The sequence below is a fragment of the Rhamphochromis longiceps genome, linkage group LG20, assembly GCF_057381845.1.
Source record: "Rhamphochromis longiceps isolate RC_006_pf linkage group LG20, R_longiceps_female_GT1.1, whole genome shotgun sequence".
Classification (NCBI taxonomy): Eukaryota; Metazoa; Chordata; class Actinopteri; order Cichliformes; family Cichlidae; genus Rhamphochromis; species Rhamphochromis longiceps.
Window position 1 is genome coordinate 38,852,360 of NC_140576.1, and position 22,427 is coordinate 38,874,786.

Here is a 22,427-nt window from a genome sequence, read left to right on the forward strand (position 1 = left end):
ATGCCTTTCTTCCTCCAGTGTGTATTACATCACAGGGGCAGAAGATCTTAATGTTGCCTCAGATTCGCTTAAATAGCCAAAGATCCTGGTTGGATCCCAGAGGAGACGCTGGTGGCTCGAGACTGAGCCGGGAACAGTAAATACGAAGCTGTGGCGTCCCCTGTGACAAAGATGGCAGCACACAGGCACTTCTATCGCTGCCTGGACTGTCGTTACATAAATCATAAAGACAGAAAATCAGTTGTGTTCTCTTTGTTTTACTGGTACATCGCATCGTCTTCTACACATTGAGCTCATATTCTTCTTAAAATTGTGGCATTCTCAGTTTAAACATCTGGATTCTAACTCCTCTGCAGAAGCCCTGGCCCTCTGTGCGCCCCCAGTGCTTCTTCACAGGCTATTTGGCATTTCCTGCTGCAACAGCTGAGTTGCTCCTGGGAGACACGACATGAAGGGTCCGCTGGTAATTCAACCACAGTCCTCCTCATCCTGCTCCACTACCCAGCAGGAAGCTAGGGCACTGAGAGGCAGGAGGAAGCAGCATGCCCTGACCCCTGCTGCTTCCAGCCTCCAGGACCTGCCCCACCTGATCTCACCTTTGGTTTTTGAGATGAGTTAAACCGTGACCAATAAGGCAGTGAGCATCGTAGCTTACAGCGGACAAGGCATCCAATGTGCAACGTCGGCCCCGTGAGCAGCACGCTGGATTCTCTCTGCAGAGAGACTCACTCGCCGGGCATCAGCCACAGAGAGGTGCCGTTGGGTAACAAGCCCAGAAAGATCACGGCCAGCTTAGAGTGTGAACCCGCACGACCACGGCCAGTAGGCCAGAAGGGAACCGGTCACAGTCACTGTGGAGGAACTGACAGGGCAGCCACACAGGTAAGGGGACTAATGCTGTCACCCAAACTCAACCACACACAAAGTCTCAACGCAAGAGTCTGTTAATACCTGACTGTAGCTTCATCACATGTTCCCTGACCCACACAGGCGGCGTTTGACTGTTTAGCCTCATCGCTTGACTGATCCTACTGGCACCAGCAGCTAAGCTAGGCCCACGGCGATGGGAACACAGGAGCAGGGTCATCTTCGGCTCCTCGCCCTGAAGTCTCCGCCTCCTCCTGCTGTGTCTGCACCTTGGTCCGGCACCTTCATGACAGTGATGTCACAGGTGTCACATGACACCCAGGACCTCAAATAGACCCAGAGATCCTTTTAAACTCAGAGACGAGACCAGAGAACAATGCATCAGACAGAAAGAGCAACAACAAGGGTCAACAGCCAGAGTTTTAGGGTCCAACAGCCCATTTTTAGCTTGTGTAATATCCTGAGTTATTCGTAATTAGAGCCATCTTCTTATATTTTGTAACTGGCTGTTGTTACAGTCTTGCAGCATCTGTGGCTCCATAATTTCCTCAGGGATGAATAAATATTGTGATTGAATCTTCACTTTCATCAACACTGATTGGACTCCACAGACTGCACAATGCTGAAAACGGTCTCAAACACGACAAATTATCTCCAAATATCCACTCTAGAGTCTAACTCTGAACTCCAATCAGCTTTTCTCACACTGAAAACTCAGTTTCAGCTCTGAACGCGTGCACCCTGAGCTAATAAGCAGAAAGACATCAGAGATTCACCATGGCAACAGCCTCCAATTCAGTCCAATGAAAGCGGACCGTGAAGGAGAAAAGAGGGTTTTTATTTATCGTCGTCCACTCAGGCATCGTTTAATGGACTTCTGCTTCACAGAGACCCAGCTGGAGTCCAGCAGATGTTACACACTGACCGACCCGACGGTTTACTGTCAGACTCAGACTGTTAATGATGTGTTTGAACACCTGAACATATTCAAACACATTCAGACTGTCTGCAAGAGCAAACAGCACCTTTAGACCATGGCTGGTCTCAGTGGCTCTGTGGTAAAGTGGTTAACACAGTCTCTGGCTTGAGCTCCAGAGCAGCCACGTCAGGATAAATCAGCGGTGGCGCCCCCTGGATTCTTAAAGCCCCGTCAGACTCATTTTCACTCAGGTATTCCCATCACTTCAAGCATGTGTTTGGTTTAAACAGGGATTCCTGCAGAGAACTTTTTTATGTCAGCGTAATAAAGTCAGAGTTTTAATGAGGATGTGATCACAGCAGGATCGGACATGTGGCTGCCCTTCGGCCCCACAGAACCAGAGTCTGACCCTCGCTGCCTTTAGTCCACGTGGCCTTGCTCCCTGCGGTGTCTCAGCACAGCTCGGCCCAGCATCAGCAGGAAAAACACGGTCGTCATGGCAGCATACGATCCCAGCACGGTCTGCACGGCGGCTGGAAAGTCGGGATGCGACAGAAGCGACTGGCTGCCAAAGTGGGGGTACACGAGGAGGTGGATCTCTGCCGCCCGGCGACCGTGCAGCCAGCAGTAATACACACCTGCAAGTGTAAAGACACCTCAATCAAACTGAGCAGCACAGAGGTCGGACCTCATCATCGTCACCGCTGAACTGAAATATGATTCAGAGCGTCTAAATAACAAATCTGATGCGGGCCAAACACCGACTTCAGATGGAGCATCAGGTAAGAGCCTCTGCGTGCCCTTCCTCACCTATGACCCCCTACTGTGGGCAGTGACCACCCTGTGATTGCGTGACCCCACACTTCCTGCACCCTCCTGGTTGAGGCACTTCCTGTACAGGGAGGAGACCCCAGATATGCACAGATTTGGTGGCAGGTCTGGGATCCCCAATTTCTCCAGGGTTAGCTTCACAGCTTCACCTGCTGCCACCATAAAGTTCGGAAAAGGGTGGAGAAGACCCCGAGTGTAAAGAGTTATCTCAGAGTCAGCAGCCAAATATATTCACAAAGAGACATCTCGAGTAAAGGTCACCTGATGTGAGCTTCATGACTGGACAATGAGATGAGACCACCTGATGGGGGCGCTGTTCATACCTGAGTCCTGCGTTTGAGCCGGCTGGAACAGCAGGTGGTGCCCGGTGTCTATGAGCAGTCTGAGGTCTGCGCCTGAAGAGTGTTCAGACCTGTAGATGGGTTCGTTCCCTCGGTCCCAGGCGACCGCCATGTCAGGGCGCGCCCCGGGACAGCCCAGGGTGAGGACCTGCCCGTCGGGATGGGTCAGGTAGTACAGAGGTAGCCCGGTTGGCAATGAGGCAGAACTGTGACACAGAAAAACCCAGAGGTGAAACATCTGGATTCAACAGCAAAGAGCACCGCAGGAAATCTTCAGGACACAATCTCAGAGATGATTCACGGAGACATTCGGACACTGTGGTTCCAAGCAGGGCGACCACGCGTCCATGTGTCAGAGACGACAGGTGAGAGCGCACGAGGGTCACCACAAACAAAACTTTACTGGCACAAAACGCAAAAAGGAAAAAAACTACACGGGAACAAAGAGAAGACCAAAAACAAAGACTACATCTACACAGGGGGCTGACTCCAAGCCAGGACATGACAGGAAGTGACACGTACAGAAGAATAGCATGACCGACAGGAAACAGGTGAGAGTGAAGAGACTGTGTCATGAAGAACAAGTTTAGCATGAATAACTAAATAACATGTCAGACAGACGTCCACACACGGACGCGTCTCTGAGTTTTAGCTTCAATAACAAGAAAATAAAACCATGACTCTGGTTTGAAAGGAGCCCCCGTGAGGTCCAGCAGCAGACGGGTTCACCATCACAGTGGTCACAAGCCACTGGGAATCTAAAGGCCTTCTTATTAATTCGATCTTCAGAGAGGAGGATTATGTAAATGTTTCTATACTGACTGCTGACAATCAGACTGGATTGAGACAGGTTGTGCATCATCTTCAGTATCTCTCTGCAGGACCAGTGAGTGATTTTATTAAAGCCTTCGCCTCGACTGACCCGAGCCACTGTGAGAGGGGACTGAATCTGCACAGATGCTCTGTCGTGTCAGGGAGTGAAAGAGTTAGTGTAAAAAGGGAAGCAACTATTAGTGTAATGGGTCAGTGCAACATCAGGAAGGTCAGGGCATGTGCAACACTGGGGTTTGTGCAACAAAACTGATGTGTTTCTGTTACTGATCTCTATACTGTCCTCTGTGTCCACTCGTCATTGTTCTAGTATAATGTGATCACTGTTTTTGTCCTTGTCACATGACCTGTAAATAGTGTCTCTGTATGTTTTTGCTAACGTGTGTGTGTAACACCAGCCTGCCAGAGGGTCTGCAGAGGCTGTAATCTGGCATATTTACATTTGTTAAAGTATTCAATAATATGTAGAGCTCCTCTTTCTAAATAAAAACAATTATAATAACTAAAAGTTCATTACTGAAATACACTTTGACCCCTGAAGATCGGGGGACGTCCAAACCGAGAGACATCAAGCTTCTGATTTGACCTCTGACTTCCTGAGTAACAGGAAGTCTGTAATTGAGCACAGTGACCGGCTTGGTGCTGGACGGGTGTCACGCACACGCTCACCTGGACCCAAAAAGAGACATCAGACCGAGCAGCTTGGAGGGCGGGGCCTGGGACGGACACGTCATACGACAGCTTCTGACCTCCAGCTTTGCTGCGACTCTGCTTTGCTTTAAACCGAAGGCTCTTGGCACCGCCCCCGAGCCGCAAGAAACGACCGTCTGATTGGCCCGCCTGTAGCGCACGTTCAGGAAGCGGGAGCGTATGTAGCAGAGCCCGGCTCGGACCTGCTCGCCCGGCACGCCGCAGCGGTCGCACACAGACCACGGCTGGAAGCTGGTGAAGAGGCGGTACAGAGCGCTGAGGTCGGCGCTCTGGTCCCGTTTCCCGTCGCTAGCCTCTGAAGCGAGTCTGCAAACATCAGCTGATCGTTATTTCTTAAATATCGATTGATTATTAAGCTTAAACAAGCAGGTTCGTGGTTGTCATGAATTCAGTATGTGCTCAGCGCACCTGTTGGTGAAGCTGAGCGTGGGAGCCTCCTGGATGTCCAGGTCGTAACCATAGAAGAAGTCTTTGTGGGCGGAGCCACAGATATAGATGCCTGCATCATCGGGCCCAGCTCTGAAGATCAGCAGGCTGAAGAGTCGGATGGAGAAGCGACTCCGCAGGTCTCCGCTGTGAGGAACCTGGCTGGGATCGAGCAGGTGGTTGCCATGGTGATCAGTCAGCGTTTTGGTGTCCTCTGATCGTTCCAGATGTTTCCGGAAAAACCAGACAACCGACTGGACCTGAAACCGATATTTGAACCTTTTTCAGTCTGCACAGTTGGAAGAGGTTCTTAAATAGACGGAGGGGCTCCAGCTAGAGCCGCTACTCCTCCACAGCGAGCGCAGCACCTCCTGGCGAGGTGTGTCGGACGCCACGGTCATCCTCGGATGGCCACCGGCGAGGGGGTCCTGATACAGTTAAAACCATGAAGTCGTAAATGAAATCTAGACGTTTGATTTGACTTTGTGCAGATGGAAAACCAACAGGAATAAAATAAAGAGGAAATGTTTTTCAGGTTGGTGACATTCGTTGTCGCAGTTTGCCTCACGAGGCTTCGATGTTTAAGGCATCGAACGTCTCAGAGTCAAAAACTTGTGTTTTCACTATAAAACCGAAAGCTCACCTCCAGCATACGCCCTCCATACAATCATATCAACAGACTAAAACTAAACTCTGCAAACTGAAACAGATTCAACACAAAATATGAACCAACACTAACTGGATATTATAAAAACTACAGTTTCTCTGCGCAGATACCTGACACCCCAGGTGTGCAGTAGAAAACAGATGGTTAGTTACTCGCGTACTCTACCTGCTCTGGTTTGCAGAGGCAGGGCAGCTCCACGGTGACTCCTGACAGGTAGGCAGCGTTGGTGAAGGTCAGGAAGGCGGGACACGCCGTTCTCGCAAAAACGTCCTGTTTGTCTTCAGGGGCCTCGTAGCTCCACGCCTTTGGAGTCAGGAAGAGGAGGAAGAGCAGGGACAAGGATGGCAAAGGCATCTCTGAGGAGGAAACAGTTTTTTTTAAACAGTCTGAAGAATGTTTACTTTCAAAGACAAACCGATGAGCTGAACTGTCCACTCCAATGACCTGCAGGAGTCTAAATATGACTGTGGGATCTTTGGGATCTCTGCTTACTGGAAAGACAAACCTGGAGTCAACAGTAATGCACATTTACTCGCTCATAATGAAACAAACTCACATATTTTCATAAGGTGGGAGATTCTCGAGCAGCGAGCACGACTGAACCTCAGCGTGTGGCCCCAGGTGTGAACAGGTGAGAGTAATGCAGCAGTGATGAGGCTCAGCAAACGTGTTTCTGAGGAAGGTGAGAACGAGTGCGCCTGCATGCGTGGCGGCTGAAAGCGCTGAGCAGCTCTATGAATAGGGATGGGTATCGAAACCCGGTTCTTGTTGAGAACCGGTTCCCACTGTTTCAGTTCCTTGGAATAGTTTGCCATTTTTGCAAACGATTCCCTTATCGATTCCAGTCGCCACGAATGACGTCACCACGTTGCGGAGCGTCATTTACCTGGCAGGAAACACGGCGCCTACGCACCACAAACGCTCAAAAGTTTGGTTACACTTTACAAGAACGGATGACGACAGGGCAACTTGCAATACTTGCAAAGTAGATATTTCATTTAAGGGAGGAAACACTACGAATATGCAAAAGCATTTGCTCACAAAACACGCGATGACCTTAAATGAATGTCGTGTTTTTAATTCGCTCCAGGTAAATAATCAACTAACAGTGCATATTATGTTAGCGCGATCTGCCTTATTACAAAACCTGCCATTACTGTGCATTTAGTGACCATGATGAGAGACAGAGTCTGGCTCAGATGCTGGCAGTTCTCGCTGCAGTCTGCTGGTAGCGTCTCCTTTCAGGCAGGATAGACGAATGTCACCGAGCAGTGACTCAGTTTGTGGTCAAAGGCTTGCACCCATTTGCCACAGCAGATGATTTTCAGTAAGTGAATGTGTTTAATTGTAGGCAGGGACATTACTGGATATTCTTGTGTAATTGCTACAGAATAATTTATGTTATACTTTGTTATTGCTACAGAAGAATATTTATTTTATTATTTTACATTTACAATGTTTTTTCCTGGGGACCCTGTGACACCCCATTGAAGAGCCGCAGGCTGGATCTCTTAAGATCTCACTGTTGGGTTTGTAAGGCCATGTTACTCCTAAATTTCTATCTTGTTCAAAGAGAAGATATAAAACAAAGTTCTAAGCTAGTCGACCTTAGTGTCCTCCGTTTTTAAAAAGAATCGATAAAGAATCGAATCGTTAAACAGAATCGAAAATGGAATCGGAATCGTGAAAATCTTATCAGTACCCATCCCTAGACATGAACGCGTTTCATTTATTCAGAGGCTGCTCGAGTGTTTGCTGATGTTAAAACGTGTCACTCTGCCACTCTGCTTCCATTAGCGTTTGACATTTATTTTATTTGCTGCTTCATTCTGTTCCCTGAAAAGACAAACGTGTTAAAAAAAAAACATTTCCCTCACTTAATGCTGTCAGCGGGAAACAGGACGTTTTACTCCAGGAAGGTCTCCCATTCAAACCAGCTCTTATCCTCTGACCAGTTCATCCATCCTGTGTCAGGGTCGTGGAGGGACTGGAACATAGCCCTGCTACACCTGGACAGGTGGCCAACCCGACACATGGTTAACACAGAGAGACAGATGACCATCCACGTTCACATTTGGAATCACCAGCTTACCTAACCGCACTAACTGCGTGTTTGGACTGTGGGAGGAAGTCAGAGATACTGGAGAGAGCCCCAGGGAGAACATGCCAACTCTACTCAGTTGAACCCTGGACCTTCTTGTGACAGCCCCAACCACTACATCACCTGCTGCCACCTGCTTATGGCGATACCACTACGGCTCTCATCTGAGCTTTAGTTTTATTTATTGATACCAAATGGCAACAGCAGTCACTTCAAGGCACTTCAATCAATCACATGACCAACGATGACTTTCACTGAGAACATGGAGGGAGGACAGCCACAAGTCTGAGTCTAACAAACATGTGCGTCTGTGTTTGTGGCTCATGCACCCACAAACACAGACGCATGAAGAAGTAGTGCCATGTAGTGCATGAAATAAACTGCAGAGTGGTGCCAGTGTTGCTCGTTAATACAGCGTCCACATCAGCACAGCGACGTCCTGAGCTCTCATCTGTGGAGATCACTGAGTGAACCAGGACTGGCCCTTCAACGTTCTGGTTCAAACTACTTCCTGTTTCCTCTTTAGCAGGGCTGTAAACGCTCACCTGCACAGTCACCTGCTTATCTGTCCTCATTACGGCTGCAGAAACGTGCACACACACTAACGAGGACTACAAAGATGCATTTAATGCTATGCAGCAGGTCTCGCCGGTCTCTGTTATAAGAACTCCAAATGTCATTTCTGCTTTGTGCTGAAAATAATTCCTCGTGTTCAGAGAAAGACGAGGACGAGTGGGCTGAAGCAGACGTTTAATGGACCTTCAGAGCGAGCCAGGGCTTGTAATGGTTGAGAGACAAACACTGAAGGACCTGAGCTGCAGAATCAATGCTATTAGTTAGTCAATAACCGGGGAGCGGGGTCCGATACCTGAAGCTGCACCGATGTGCTGTTTGTCTTTAGTTTGTCACATTAAAGATGCATAGGATGTAATCACAGTGTCACTGCTCTGATGCAGAGGAAAGCAATGAGATGAAGAGTGATGGGAGTAACAATATTACACAATAAACTTTCTTTGACTGATGAAGGGCGTAGAAACATCACTGCCTTCCCCATGATCACATGGTAAAACCTGAAGCGTGCTGGCGCCTGCAGCTAACCTCGGCAGTGTGGAGGCTCTCTCGCTGCACCACCTGAGCCTCCAAATAGAAAGTGGACCAACTGCAGTCCTGCAGAGCGGCTCAAAGATGACCAGAGCGTTTCATAAAAGCAGACATGCTTTAATATCTGAAACCCACAGGACGGCACCCACACATCGCACTGAGCTCAGCTGCTCCCCTCAACGGTTTCAGCTGCTGTTTTCTCTACGATGGGCCCCGGCGGCCTTTTAGAATCAGAGTCAGCCACTCTGACTCCACTTTAAAAAATAAACCTTCTTTTATTTTAGAAATAGGCAGTACATACAAAGAAAAATAAACCAAAAGTGATGCCATGTGCACATGTTACACATGATATAACAGCAGGGGTTCATCAGAGCGACAGCCTCGGGGAACAAACTGTGCCGGCTCGTTTCAGTAAACAGCGCTCTGCAGCAAAGTCTCCCTTCATGCATGTAATTTCTCTATTGTGCTGAAATCAGCAGCCTCACCTGCAGCGAATCCTGTAGCAGCAGCTGACGATTCATTCATCTCACTGAGAAAACCTGATCCTCCTGCAACATAAACTACCTGCTGTTGATCCTGTTCTTCCTCCATCCATGCTTCCATTTCCTCCGGACTGCTGTCTCCTCAGACCTGAGTCCAGCTCGCTCGTCTTTTACTGAACCCACAGAGACGTCACTCCTCCCTGACTGGATCTGAGTCCATGTCCACACTAACATGTTTTCATTTGCAAACTTCCGTCCACACTGAGACGGCGTTTTTGGAACACAGAGCTTTTTAAAAGGCTCTCCAAAGCAGATACATTTGAAAACGCCGTTTTGGCGTGTGGACCGTGAAAGCTGAGGCAATTTTAAGTGCTACGATGGTCTGTCTCTCTTCCATTGTTTAATGCCTTTTTCTCACTGTGTCAAGGCTTCATCATTCACTGCTGCAGAACAGCGGTTTGTTAATCCATGTTGTGTTCCCTGAAAAAGCCTCTTTGAATAATCTGAAATGCACATCATTTTCAGTTTTGGGAAACCTTTTTTTAACGTCTGGCCGTTCACCACTTACCTTTGTACTATTTCAGCTGTTCACTGGACTTGAGCGACGTGAACTGCAATGAATAACTGGAAAAACTGGGGGTGACCAGTAGTGTAGACAAATACACACACGTACAGTCCCGCCCTCATGCATACATATACAAATACAAAGCACTCCTTAGAGTGCTCAGAGCTGTTTGCAACCTCAGAGGGGCAATCGGCCCCAGACCCAGGTCCAGGGGGGTCCTGGGCCCAGAGGTGAGGCTGAATCAACAGACCGTCCTCTGGCACATCCACCAAAACACAACCCTGGCGACACACCACCCGTGACCCAAGCCCCCCATGCCCAGCCAGAACCCCAGCCTGGAGCCAAAGCACCCTCAGAACGGGAGGATTGCCTTCCTTACTGTGTTGGTGGAATATTACTTTCTCCTACTCCCTTGACAAGTGCACACTACAACTATAACCCAGTGATCCATGCCACTTTGCGAATTTGGAAACAAATAATTAAGCACTTTAATCTGAAACCACTATCAGTGTGCATCCCTGTTACATCTACCTCCTGTCCTTCCATCATGTGCAGACGGAGCTTTCAACGTGTGGCATGAACTTGGTATTCGTAAATTAAAAGACTTGTATTCAAACGATACCTTCATGTCATTTCAACAATTGAAAGATAGATTTGGACTACCGTGCAGCCATTTTTTTTATATCCGTACACATCTGCTGCAGTTTGAAAGCATGCCGTCCGACACCTTGGATAGATGCCTTAGTGATAGCCGGGGGTCCGAACAGAGAGTCTCATTATTCTATAACTCACTACAGGAGATGAGTACACCTTCTACTCATCCAATTAAAGAGGAGTGGGAAAAGGAATTTGGGATCTCCCTATCGGAATGTTTTTGGCAGGTCTTACGCAACATAAATGTGCTTTTTATTAATTCCTGTCATTGTTTAATTCAGTATAAAATTGTACACAGGTTACATTACTCAAGGGAAAGACTTCACAAAATGTATCCAGACTCCCCTCTGTGGAAAACGTGTGACACATTATGGAAATCTGTTACATAGTTTTGCACTTTGTCCGAGGCTTCAGGGCTTTTGGTGACATCTTCACCCATCTGTCTAATATTCTTAACACCAAGATTCATCCAAATCCAACAGTAATTATCTTTGGGCTCTCCAAAGAAACACAAAGTTTACAACATGCTCAAAAAGGTCTTGTGTCATATGCACTGATCATCGCAAAGAAACTGCTCCTGCAGCTTTGGAAAGGCAAAGAGGTTCCTGTGTTGAAGATGTGGCTCGCAGAGCTTACAAATACACTTCACCGTGAAAAAATAAGATACACCATGAATGCCGATGTGAAAGATTTTGAACTAATTTGGCGTCCTGTGCTTGCATATCTTGGGAAAATGCAACTTTCTGGCAGTCAGGAACGGACTTGAAATCTACTTTAATCATCCAAATCATCGATTGGTGGATTTTTTGTTCGTCTGCTTATTTATTTAGAGAAAAGGGGGCATAAGTCTTATTAACCTGTAACAACTGTGATACTTGCTTCTAATAAAAGGTATTTGAAACAAAGCACCCTCAGAACCACAACCCCGCCCTGGACCCACCCAGGAGCAGCATGGCTACCAAGCACAGACTCCCCCCAGCAGCAACCACCAGAAAAACACCGCCTAAGAGCCACCAAAGCCCCATCCAGGTCTACACCCCCCACACTGAAGTCCCCCAAGAATCCCACCCCTAGGGAACCCCCAGATGTACGGTGTATTTAATGATTTCTCTCATCTTTTTGTTGTTTCTTACATTAGTATGACTAGCTTCTACAGCTTACACCAGCCTCCAACTAACTGACCTCTGCGGTTTAGTGTTCAGTGCCACTATATTAAACTCGTTCATATTCCTTCTGCATCGATCTTAATGGCATCCATTCACGTCCCGTTAACGGGTGTGGCTGATGGGGACCGGGCCTGTTAGCGGTATCTCAGGCCTTCTGGTTTCTTCTCAGATTAAGCAGGGTAGACACTGGGAGGTCGAGGCAGTTAGAACTGGACTTATTCCTCACCCATCGGCTCTGCACAGCCTGCTGGGTAAGACCCATGGGATCAGGGTGAGTGAAAGGAACGCTGGTCCCACCAGACTGACAGTGTTCTCCAAGGTAATAAAGATATAAGGTTACAAATCCTTGTTTTAACCTCACACCGTCCAATCACACTGCTCAGAAGGATTTTATCGGAGCACTCACACGTTTAAAATTCCAGATTCTGGCTTTGTTAAGACTCAAGCGAAAGCCTTCATAAATCAGCCCCTGGAACATTTTGACTTCTCCAGCAGCTCCCCTCTCATCCTCTTCATTTTTCTCCACCCTTCACCCATCCGTGAAATCACAGCATCACTGAAGCCTCAAATACATTTAACGCTTTCACCTCCTCGCATTCCTCTCTCCTTATATCTGTCCTGCTCTGAATATCCTCCTCCTCACCCTCTGCAGTCTTCAGACTCTGTCCTCCAAACCCTCAGACTGATGCGCTGATATCGCTGACATTTACTCTGCTGTTAAAGTTTAATCTAATTAAACTCATATGCAGCCTTCACCTTTTTCACCTCCTTATTTCCTCTACTCCTCCTTCCTGTTGGATTTCCCAATTAAGTTAAATGTCAGGTCAGCCCAAACTGAAGGTCCTCATTTTATTCATATCATTGCATTACCCTCTGCAGTTCCTGCATTTCAGCCCATTAGCTGATTTCTGATCACTTGAACAATCCAACATCTTAAACAGCTGCACCGCTCAGATTCCCTGCAGTCTTTAAATGCATCATCAGAGCTGGACTGAATAGATTTGATTAATAAGAGCTTCTGTTATTTTTGTCAGACTAACAGTCCCATGACAGCTGCGCACAGACTTGTCTGGAAACTGAAGGGTTTTTGATTGGATGATAGTATCGATATCCATAAACCAGCTTGTTTTCCCCAGTGCCCTAATGACCTACCGGAGACTCCAGACTTTGTTTCTGGGAATAATTTTAGAGCCATCCATGAGGGTTATGTTTTATACCTGAACACTCAAAGACGAATCTGACAACTCTCAATGAACTTTAACCTTTAAGAACCATCATGTGACTTTGTCCCCATATTTTATTCACAGGAGCTCACACAGCTTCAGAAGGATGGAAGGACAGGCAAACGGACAGCCTGATGGATGGATGGACAGATGCAGGGCCGGCCCGTGGCATAGGCCGTATAGGCAAATGCTAAGGGCGCCGTCCATCAGGGGGCGCCACGCCAGTGCCACAAATGTTGAAAAAAAAAGAAAAAAGTTGGTACTATTATTTCTAAATACAAAAAATAATCCCACGTTAATTAAAATGCAAAGTAAAGCTTATTTAATAGAAATATTATTTGTTACAACGTTACACTACACTGCTGATGTAGGGGGGCGCCACCTAAAATCTTGCCTAGGGCACCAGATTGGTTAGGGCCGTTTCTGGACAGATGGATGGGTACTTTATTGTACGTACTTGACTCAAGCCATGTTTTTATCATTTATTGTGAAATGCAAAGGAAATCCAGTCAAATAGTTTACTGACTGTGGTCGTCTTTCCTGATTGTTAGCGTGAGAATGTTCATGTTACACCGCTGAAATGATGGGCCAACTCATCTCCCGTGCAACATATTTATTTTTACAGAAACCTGTAAAGACAGAAAAGTGTGATTAATCGGTTCTTTCGGCGCGCAGGCCGTACGCTGCCTCTTCACCACTGACACTACTTCTTCTAGTGTAGCTGACATCACTTTATACAAGTAACTTATACAGCTTCATATTCACATGCACCACTCTTATAAACTGCTTAAATCACAAAAATACATTTTACTATACGCATGAATAACATAGTGAACTCTGATTACAGTTTTATCTTGTTTTTACTACTGTTTTAATCTATTTATGAACCTGTCTTATTAACACTATTTATTTAACTCTATCCCTTTCAAATAAACACTTTTCTTAACATATTTCTATAGCATTCACTCGTCATGAACTAAACATAAAGCAACTTACATTTCTCTTATTGTGCAAAACATATTAAGTGTGGCTTTAACCCAACAATATACCTGCAATGAACTCACAAACTTTAGGTACCGTCTAACACCTCGATCGGCACAGGCTAACAACTGGACCAACTTGGAAATTAGCTCTTTAGCTTAACATTCGCCACAAACAAAACATTTATCATTAATCGCCACTGCTGTCTGTCACTTTTAGAACCTCTGTTTTATATTACCAACCACCCAGCTTACCTGTAAAGACAGAAAAATGTCTGATTAATCAGTTCTTTCGGCACGCGGGCCGTAGGCTGCCTCTTCACCGCTGACACTACTTCTAGCGTCAGCTACCGATGCACAGGACTGAGTGCCCTCTGCTGGTGGAACTTATACAACAGTAAAACTGACATTACAGTGGCCTTACTAAAAGAAAATGTCTCTGAGCATCAAATAAAATGGGGGGCTACTATTTTCATGTCTCTGTCTTTAACATAGTGCCACATTCACAAAGGTCGATAATGTTTATACAGCACTGTGCAAAAGGCTTTTCACTTCTTTACATTTTGCTTCCAAGGAGCCAAACTTCGTCTGTGCTCTTTTTTTCTTTTTTCTTTTTTTTTTGGCCTGTCCCGTTTGGCTCTTTTGCATCAGAATTGTTGTCTAAAGGCAAACAAAGATGCCCAACGGATTTACTTTGCCAAATTGACCATCCCAGCCTTGCCGTAATGGTCCATTTGATTCACCTTTTATTGTTTATTTTATTTTCACTTACTGAATACGGGACAGACTTGACTGGGGGAAAGAAGGGGAGAAAGAAAGAGGGAAAGAGAAACAGCTGAGAAGAGGGACGGGGGAGAAGGGCAAAAGACAAAAACCAACAGAACGGGCAGAGAAAAAAAATGCATATATCAATCACCTGGATCACCTGTTGAGAAAGAAAAAAGAAAACAAGCAGAAGAGAACAAGAGTAATAGAATAAACAACATCACAATGATATATGGGAATATGACAGTAAATACTAAATGTTAAACATTATTGTGCAGCACATAAGATCAACAGAACACAGTGTGCTTTGAGGTAGGAGCCAAAAAGGGTGTAGTTTGTGGGTGTGATCACCCGTGTGTACACCTGTGAGCATGGACGCGCTTGTTTTTTGTTTTTAAAAGGTTCCTTCATGTAATAATCTGCTAGAGGGTGTGGGGGGGCCACAGCCCCGTCCTCCAGGGCATGAAGCAGGTATGGAGGAGATCAAAACTCCAGACATCCAGAGGCCCCCAGAACACAAGAGACCAAGGAAGACCAACAGAGGGGCAGCTGCGCCACTGTCCCAGAAAGAGCTGAGGAGAGTCCCAGATGAGGGCTCACTCAGCAGCCGCGGAGCAGAAGCCGGGGGGAGTTGCAGTGACGCGCCCGTGAGCTCCGCCGGCAGCCAGCCGTGCCTGAGTGACCGAGCCCCAGGCCGAGAGGCCGGGGGCACCCCACCTCCGAAGTGGCCCGAGCGAGCCCCAGGCTCCAGGCCCCGATAAGCGGCCGCCAAGGAGTGAGCCGGTGTGTACCTGGACGCCCACCCCCGGACACAAAGAACCACCAACGCACCGATGTCTGAGGGAGTCCGCCACTGGTAGGGGAAGTGGTGGTAGGGGGAGATAGGCCTCCAAACCTTGGAGGGCCTGAGATGTCCCCAGAGAGGTGGCGTCTGATACCCAACCTGACATATAGACACAGAAATACAGGCACACACAGATACAAACATCCATTCCCACCCTCATGCTCTCATATACACTTACTCCACACTCAACCAACGTGGAGACAGACATAAAGAGACGCTGTACACACGATCACACTTCGTCTGTGCTCTTGAGCAACAGTTTTTAAAGTTCTTCTTTGGACATCGGCTGCTTTTGACTCATGTTCAGTCCCTGTACCTGAGCATTTTCACAGGAGTGTTTTTAACCCCTGAACTCTGACCTATGAAGCACTGAGCTCGGAGATGAACCAGTGTTGTGTCTACACATAACAGAAACCTTAGCATTGAACCAGTTTTACATGGTGTCTTTAGGCTCTTTGTTACCACAAACACACACAGTTTGGCATAAAATAGTATTTTTGTACCAACAAGCAGTGCCTTAAAGAGCTGTTAGCTGAAAGCTCTGCATGTCTGACAAACTGGACCAAAAAAGAAGTGTGAGGGCTAAAACCTGAGTAGAGCTCAGTTTCGGAAAGTCACGTCCTGTAGAAAGAGGCACAGCACAGCCAGAACATGGTCAGTGTGTGGGAGGAGGTCAGGAGGAGGTCCAGCAGTCTGCAGCCATCTGTGAGGACGCTACAGGTCAGTCACTGCTGTTGGAGAGCTTTGATCAACTGATGAGTCCGATCCACCGTGCAGCAACATCTGGAAACATCAGCTTCATGTTTCAGCATGACAATGATCCAAACACAGTGAAGGCACAGCTGGATAGAAACACACGGGGGAACAGAGCCAGACCTCAGCATGACTGAAGCAGCGTGGGATCATCCTGACAGGGAACAAAACATCCAAAGAAGTCCTTTGAATGTCCTTCACGGAGCCTGGAAAACTGTTCCTGAAGATCCTCACAGAGCTGACCGAGAGCTGAAGGATGAAACTGCTCGTACCAAATATTAACTTACAGCTAAGAAATGAACAGACTCTGATTTTGTATTTCCATGTAGGACCACCGAACTCTGCACTGTCACACACACGCAAACATGTGTGTATTTATATCTGGGGACATCTCATTGGAATAATGCTTTCCCTAGCTGCTTACCCTAACCATCAAAAATGAACCCTAACCCTGACCCTAACCCTGACCCGAACCCTGACCATGAACTAACTGCAACCCTGACACTAAAACCACATTTTGAGTCTCAAAAACGCTTTCAAACTCATGGGGACCCACGAGGGCTGTTTGTCCCCACAAGTGTAGTAAATTACCAATTTTTGGTCCCCATGAAGATGTTAATACCCATCCAGACTCTCTCTCTCTCTCTCTCACACACACACACACACACACACACACACACACACACACACACACACACACACACACACACACACACACACAGAGACAAACAGACACACACACACACACACACACAGAGACAAACAGACACACACACACACACACACACACACACAGAGACAAACAGACACACACACACACACACACACACACACACACACAGAGACAAACAGACACGTACTCACACACACGCACACAGTCTCACACGCACACAGTCTCACACAGACACACACACAGTCTCACAAATAGACACACACACACACACACAGACACACACTCACACACACACATGTGTCTCTGTGTGTGTCTCTGTGTGTCTCTGTGTGTGTCTCTGTGTGTCTCTATGTGTCTCTGTGTGTCTCTGTGTGTGTCTCTGTGTGTGTCTCTGTGTGTGTCTCTGTGTGTCTCTGTGTCTCTGTGTGTGTCTCTGTGTCTCTGTGTGTGTCTCTGTGTGTCTCTGTGTGTGTCTGTGTGTGTCTCTGTCTGTGTCTCTGTCTGTGTCTCTGTGTGTGTCTCTGTGTGTCTCTGTGTCTCTGTGTGTGTCTGTGTGTGTCTCTGTGTGTGTCTCTGTGTGTCTCTGTGTCTCTGTGTGTGTCTCTGTGTCTCTGTGTGTGTCTCTGTGTGTCTCTGTGTGTCTCTGTGTGTGTCTCTGTGTGTGTCTCTGTGTCTCTGTGTGTGTCTCTGTGTGTCTCTATGTGTCTCTGTGTGTCTGTGTGTGTCTCCGTGTCTCTGTGTGTCTCTGTGTGTGTCTCCGTGTCTCTGTGTGTCTCTGTGTGTGTCTCTGTGTGTCTCTATGTGTCTCTGTGTCTGTGTGTGTCTCCGTGTCTCTGTGTGTGTCTCTGTGTGTCTCTGTGTCTCTGTGTGTGTCTCTGTGTGTCTCTATGTGTCTCTGTGTCTGTGTGTGTCTCTATGTGTCTCTGTGTGTGTCTCTGTGTGTCTCTGTGTCTCTGTGTGTCTCTGTGTGTGTCTCTGTGTGTCTCTGTGTGTGTCTCTGTGTGTGTCTCTGTCTGTGTTTATGTATTGTGACTTCTTGTGTCCTGTTTCTAGTCTGTCACGTCTCCTCTCTCTCTCTCTCTCGTCTGCCTTTCCTCCACTCTTGTCATGTTCAACCGTTTCCTGTTTTATTGTGAAAGTCTTGTGTTTCCATGTTCGGTGTGTCTAGTTTTGCTTCCCTGTGGCGTCATGTTAATTTGTGTCAGTGGTTTTAAGATAAGATAAGATAAGATAAGATAACCTTTATTAGTCCCACACGTGGGAAATTTGTTTTGTCACAGCAGGAAGTGGACAGTGCAAGAGTTATGAGGCAAAAATTAGAATACAATAAGAATAAATACAGTACACAACTGTACAGAATAGAATAAAATAAAATACTATATACAGTAGAATAAAATAAAATAAAAATACAATAAGATAAAAATAGAATACAAATACAAATACTATATACAACTGAGTAAAAATACAACGATGACAGAAAGGATTATTGCACTTAGTATTATTGCATATGTATGGATGTGTGTGCTTGATCAGTTAAAGTCTTTATTATGGAGTCTGACAGCAGTGGGGAGGAAAGACCTGCGAAATCTCTCCATCCCACACCGTGGGTGCCGCAGTCTCCCACTGAAGGAGCTGCTCAGTGCTGTCACAGTCTGCTGCATGGGGTGGGAGATGTTGTCCATCAGGGATGACAGCTTAGCCGCCGTTCTCCTGTCACTCACCACCTCCACTGGGTCCAGAGGGCATCCTAGAACAGAGCTGGCCCTTCGGATCACCCTGTTCAGTCTCTTCCTGTCCCCAGCAGAGATGCTGCCGCCCCAGCAGACCACGCCATAAAAGATAGCAGAAGCCACAACAGAGTCATAGAAGGTCTTCAGGAGTGGGCCCTCCACTCCAAACGACCTGAGTCTCCGCAGCAGGTACAGCCTGCTCTGCCCTTTCCTGTAGAGGGCGTCTGAGTTATGAGTCCAGTCCAGTCTATTGTTCAGATGAACACCAAGGTACCTGTAGCTGTCCACAGCCTCAATGTCCATACCTTGGATGTTCAGTGGTTGCAGTGGAGAATGCTTGTGCCTGCGGAAGTCTACCACCAGTTCCTTGGTTTTACTGGCGTTGATCTGGAGGTAGTTCAGCTGGCACCAGTCCACAAAGTCTTGGGTCAGACCTCTGTACTCCTTGTCGTCCCCATCAGTGATGAGGCCGACTATTGCAGAGTCATCAGAGAACTTCTGCAGGAAGCACTGGGTGGAATTGTGGGAGAAGTTTTGCTTCCCGTGTTGTGCTTCTGTGTCTGTGAGTCAGCATCTCCCTCATGGCTGTGTGTTTAGTAATTTCCCAGTTTAGTTTGTATTTCCTGTGTTCAGCAGTAAGGCTGTGTCAGGCCCCCGTGAGTCTGCGCTGGGATCCAGACATTTATGACAGATTGACCCATTTTACTAAAAGATTTTCTCCACAAACATGAAGCTAGCAGACTAATGCTTCTTAAACCAGAGCCGCCTGTCACATTTGACTCCATCTGTCTTGTGGTCAGCTCACCCTGCAGCCTGAACACAGCTGCTGTGTTTACGGCCGTATTTCTCTGAAAAGAGCAGCCAGTCTGAGCGACTGATGCTCGAGAGGCTCTGTGACCGCAGCAGAGATTTCAGGTTCTAACAGGAGAAAATGAAATTCTGAAGCGGTAAAGCAGCGAGACAAAAAGGAGCATTAGAGCCATTTCATTTTTTTCATTTCAGGTTCAGTCACATTTAGCTTGAGGTGAATTCTGGTGAGTTTGTCCGAGGAGATGCTGCCCAAACAAAAACACGCTGCACTCCAAAGAAGACTGCCACAAAGGTCATCCAGCAAATGTGCTCGCACAGAGCTGAAATGTGCTGAAAGGGAGCTGAAGAAAACACGTTGCAGCTTCTCTCAGCGTGTTTGTCACAGAGAGAAACGTGTGAGCTCTTTGTCGGCCAGCAGCGTTGCTGTCTGTGTTCGACCTGCAACTCTTCGTCCGCCTTAAAGAACACCTCACCCTGTCCTGCAGAAAAGCTGCACATTTTTCATTCTTTGTAATTAAGCTCAGCCTTGGTGCACCACGGCAAACATTAAACGCCCTACTGAGAGAGAGTTCAGCCTGCCTCAGCAGCTGTTGGTCCATTTATGCTCTGCAGTACTCTGGGCTCTTCTTCATCCCTGCACGGCTTGGATCGGCACCAAACAGGACAAGAACAGACTGCAGCGCACGGTGAGGTCTGGTGCAGCCAGCACCGCTGCAGCCTGGATGCAACTCCTGCCCTCCTGTACGTGCTCCAGAGCACTGCGGACGCCTGGATTTAAATATCCCTCATACATGATGTGTGCAAGTAAGCGGACTATATATAGTCCTAACCACTTATCCATATCCCTACAAATGGCTGTGTCCTGCTGCTTTGGTCAGTGTGGTCAGTGTGGTCTGCGTGCAGAGCTCGTCATAAAGCTGATTCTCAGCGCAGCCACAGAGCAGGCTCGGAGCTTTCTCTGGGTTAAATCTGATTGGCTGTCAGGAGCTTTACAAACTCTTCATGTGTGAAGCGTCGTTCTGCCTGTCATCCACTGTTTCTGTTGCACATAAGGAAGACCTGAGGACCTTGCAGTGTGAGTGCAGGCCGGCACATTACACCTCTTCTCTGGTCTGAGTGCAGTCATGCTGTTTATTCTCGCAGTATGCACGGGCCTCCCAGCTGCTCCTCCTGCTGTTTGCGACTCTGAGCTCTAAGTTTCTTCAGTGCAGATCCATATTTGTGTGTGAGAGCTATTTTTCCCTCTGTTGGCTTAAAGATTATCAATCTGCTGCTGTTTTCTTTACACAGAGTTTTCTTGTATTGTGTAGCGCTGTTTTTGGTTGTGTTGCTTTATCTGTTTAATACTTCATGTTTAGTATTGGGAGCTGCTCTGATGTTTCTCATTTATCACATATCAGTTAGATAACTAACAGACATGGACCAGGAACACCTGGATCAGCACTGCGGTATGGTCCATGCTACGCATCGAGTCCAGCAGGTTGCAGAGGTCTTTAAAAGGTAAACCTAAGCAAACCTGTTTGTTTGTGGGCCTTTCTGTCTGACTCCAAGCAGTGAAACGCTCAGTTGGGCTAAGATCAGCTGACTGACTTGGCCCTTGAAGAATCTCCCACTCCTTTGCTTGAATAAACTCCTGGCTGTGTGTTTCGGGTCATCTGTATTATGAAACACACTGACACACACACACAGACATATATACACATGCAGATGTACACTCATCCCCCCTCCAAACGCCTTCGACGCTTATTCCCCTCCAATGCTGAGAGATTAAGAGTGTTTTCATGTGCTGAGGTGTTTTTTCTGTTCTCAAACTGATCTCCCTGTTGGAGCTCAGTCTGGGGGGAGTTATTTTTTTCTCCTTATCTTTCCTCATGTGGTGCATTTTCAGAATCAGAATCAGAATCAGAATGGGTTTATTGCCAGATGTTGAGGTTTACAACATTAGGAAATTGCTGCGGTGCTTCAGTGCAGACAATAAGAATTAAAGTGCTATGTAGAAAGAAAGATGTGTGCATGAGATATACATGAGATATATACATGAGAATAAGAATTATGAGTGCTACGTAGAAAGATATATACATGAGTGCAGGTGATGGTCAGTGCCAAACATGAAATGATGCAGTGACACAGCGTAGGGTCATGTGTTGGTGGCGAGAACAGTCATGTGGTTATTGTTCATGTGTCCAACAGCAGAGGGGAAGAAACTGTTCTTGTGGCGAGAGGTTCTGGTGCGAATGGACCGGAGCCTCCTGCCTGAGGGGAGCAGGTCAAACAGACTGTGTCCAGGGTGAGAAGGGTCAGCTGAGATCCGGGCTGCACGCCGCAGTGTCCTGGAGGTGTACAGGTCCTGCAGAGATGGGAGTCTGCAGCCAATCACCTTCTCAGCAGAGCGCACAACACGCTGCAGTCTCTGTTTCCATTGTTATACCTCTCTGACCTGTCTTCCCCATGTGATGTTTGTGTAATGTATGTGTGGTCGGAGGGTAAGATGGCGCCGCCATTGCGTGCAATAGGTCGGCAGCCTTATGAAATTTCCAAATTGTGGGACTAATAAAGGTATATCTCATCTTATCTTATCTTAACACCTCAGAGTTCGTTCTGCTGCTTCGGTCACATCATCATAAACACTCATGTCTAGGGATGGGTACTGATAAGATTTTCACGATTCCGATTCCATTTTCGATTCTGTTTAACGATTCGATTCTTTATCGATTCTTTTTAAAAAAGGAGAACACTAAGGTCGATTAGCTCAGAACTTTGTTTTATATCTTCTCTTTGAACAAGATAGAAATTTAGGAGTAACATGGCCTTACAAACCCAACAGTGAGATCTTAAGAGATCCAGCCTACGGCTCTTCAATGGGGTGTCACAGGGTCCCCAGGAAAAAACATTGTAAATGTGAAATAATAAAATAAATATTCTTCTGTAGCAATAACAAAGTTTAACATAAATTATTCTGTAGCAATTACACAAGAATATCCAGTAAT

The 22,427-nt window shown here is 46.9% G+C and overlaps 1 protein-coding gene across 1 annotated transcript; it reads right to left on the reverse strand.

The window, feature by feature from the left end:
• Positions 1-2,206: 2,206 nt before the first annotated feature.
• On the reverse strand, positions 2,207-5,950 carry LOC146645960 (Ig-like V-type domain-containing protein FAM187A). The gene is made up of 5 exons (XM_085395078.1): positions 5,759-5,950; positions 4,909-5,186; positions 4,459-4,806; positions 2,941-3,164; positions 2,207-2,424 (listed from the first exon to the last, which is right to left on the reverse strand). The coding sequence occupies exons 1-5, from the start codon at positions 5,945-5,947 to the stop codon at positions 2,207-2,209; spliced, it is 1,257 nt and encodes a 418-aa protein (XP_085251204.1). The 5' UTR covers positions 5,948-5,950.
• Positions 5,951-22,427: the final 16,477 nt, after the last annotated feature.

Coding starts and splice junctions, on each gene's coding strand:
- LOC146645960 (XM_085395078.1), bottom strand. CDS start 5,947: ATGCCTTTGCCATCCTTGTCCCTGCTCTTCCTCCTCTTCCTGACTCCA. Junction 5,187..5,758: donor GCCTCTGCAAACCAGAGCAG/GTAGAGTACGCG, acceptor TATCGGTTTCAG/GTCCAGTCGGTTGTCTGGTT. Junction 3,165..4,458: donor ATGTCTCTTTTTGGGTCCAG/GTGAGCGTGTGC, acceptor TCTGTGTCACAG/TTCTGCCTCATTGCCAACCG.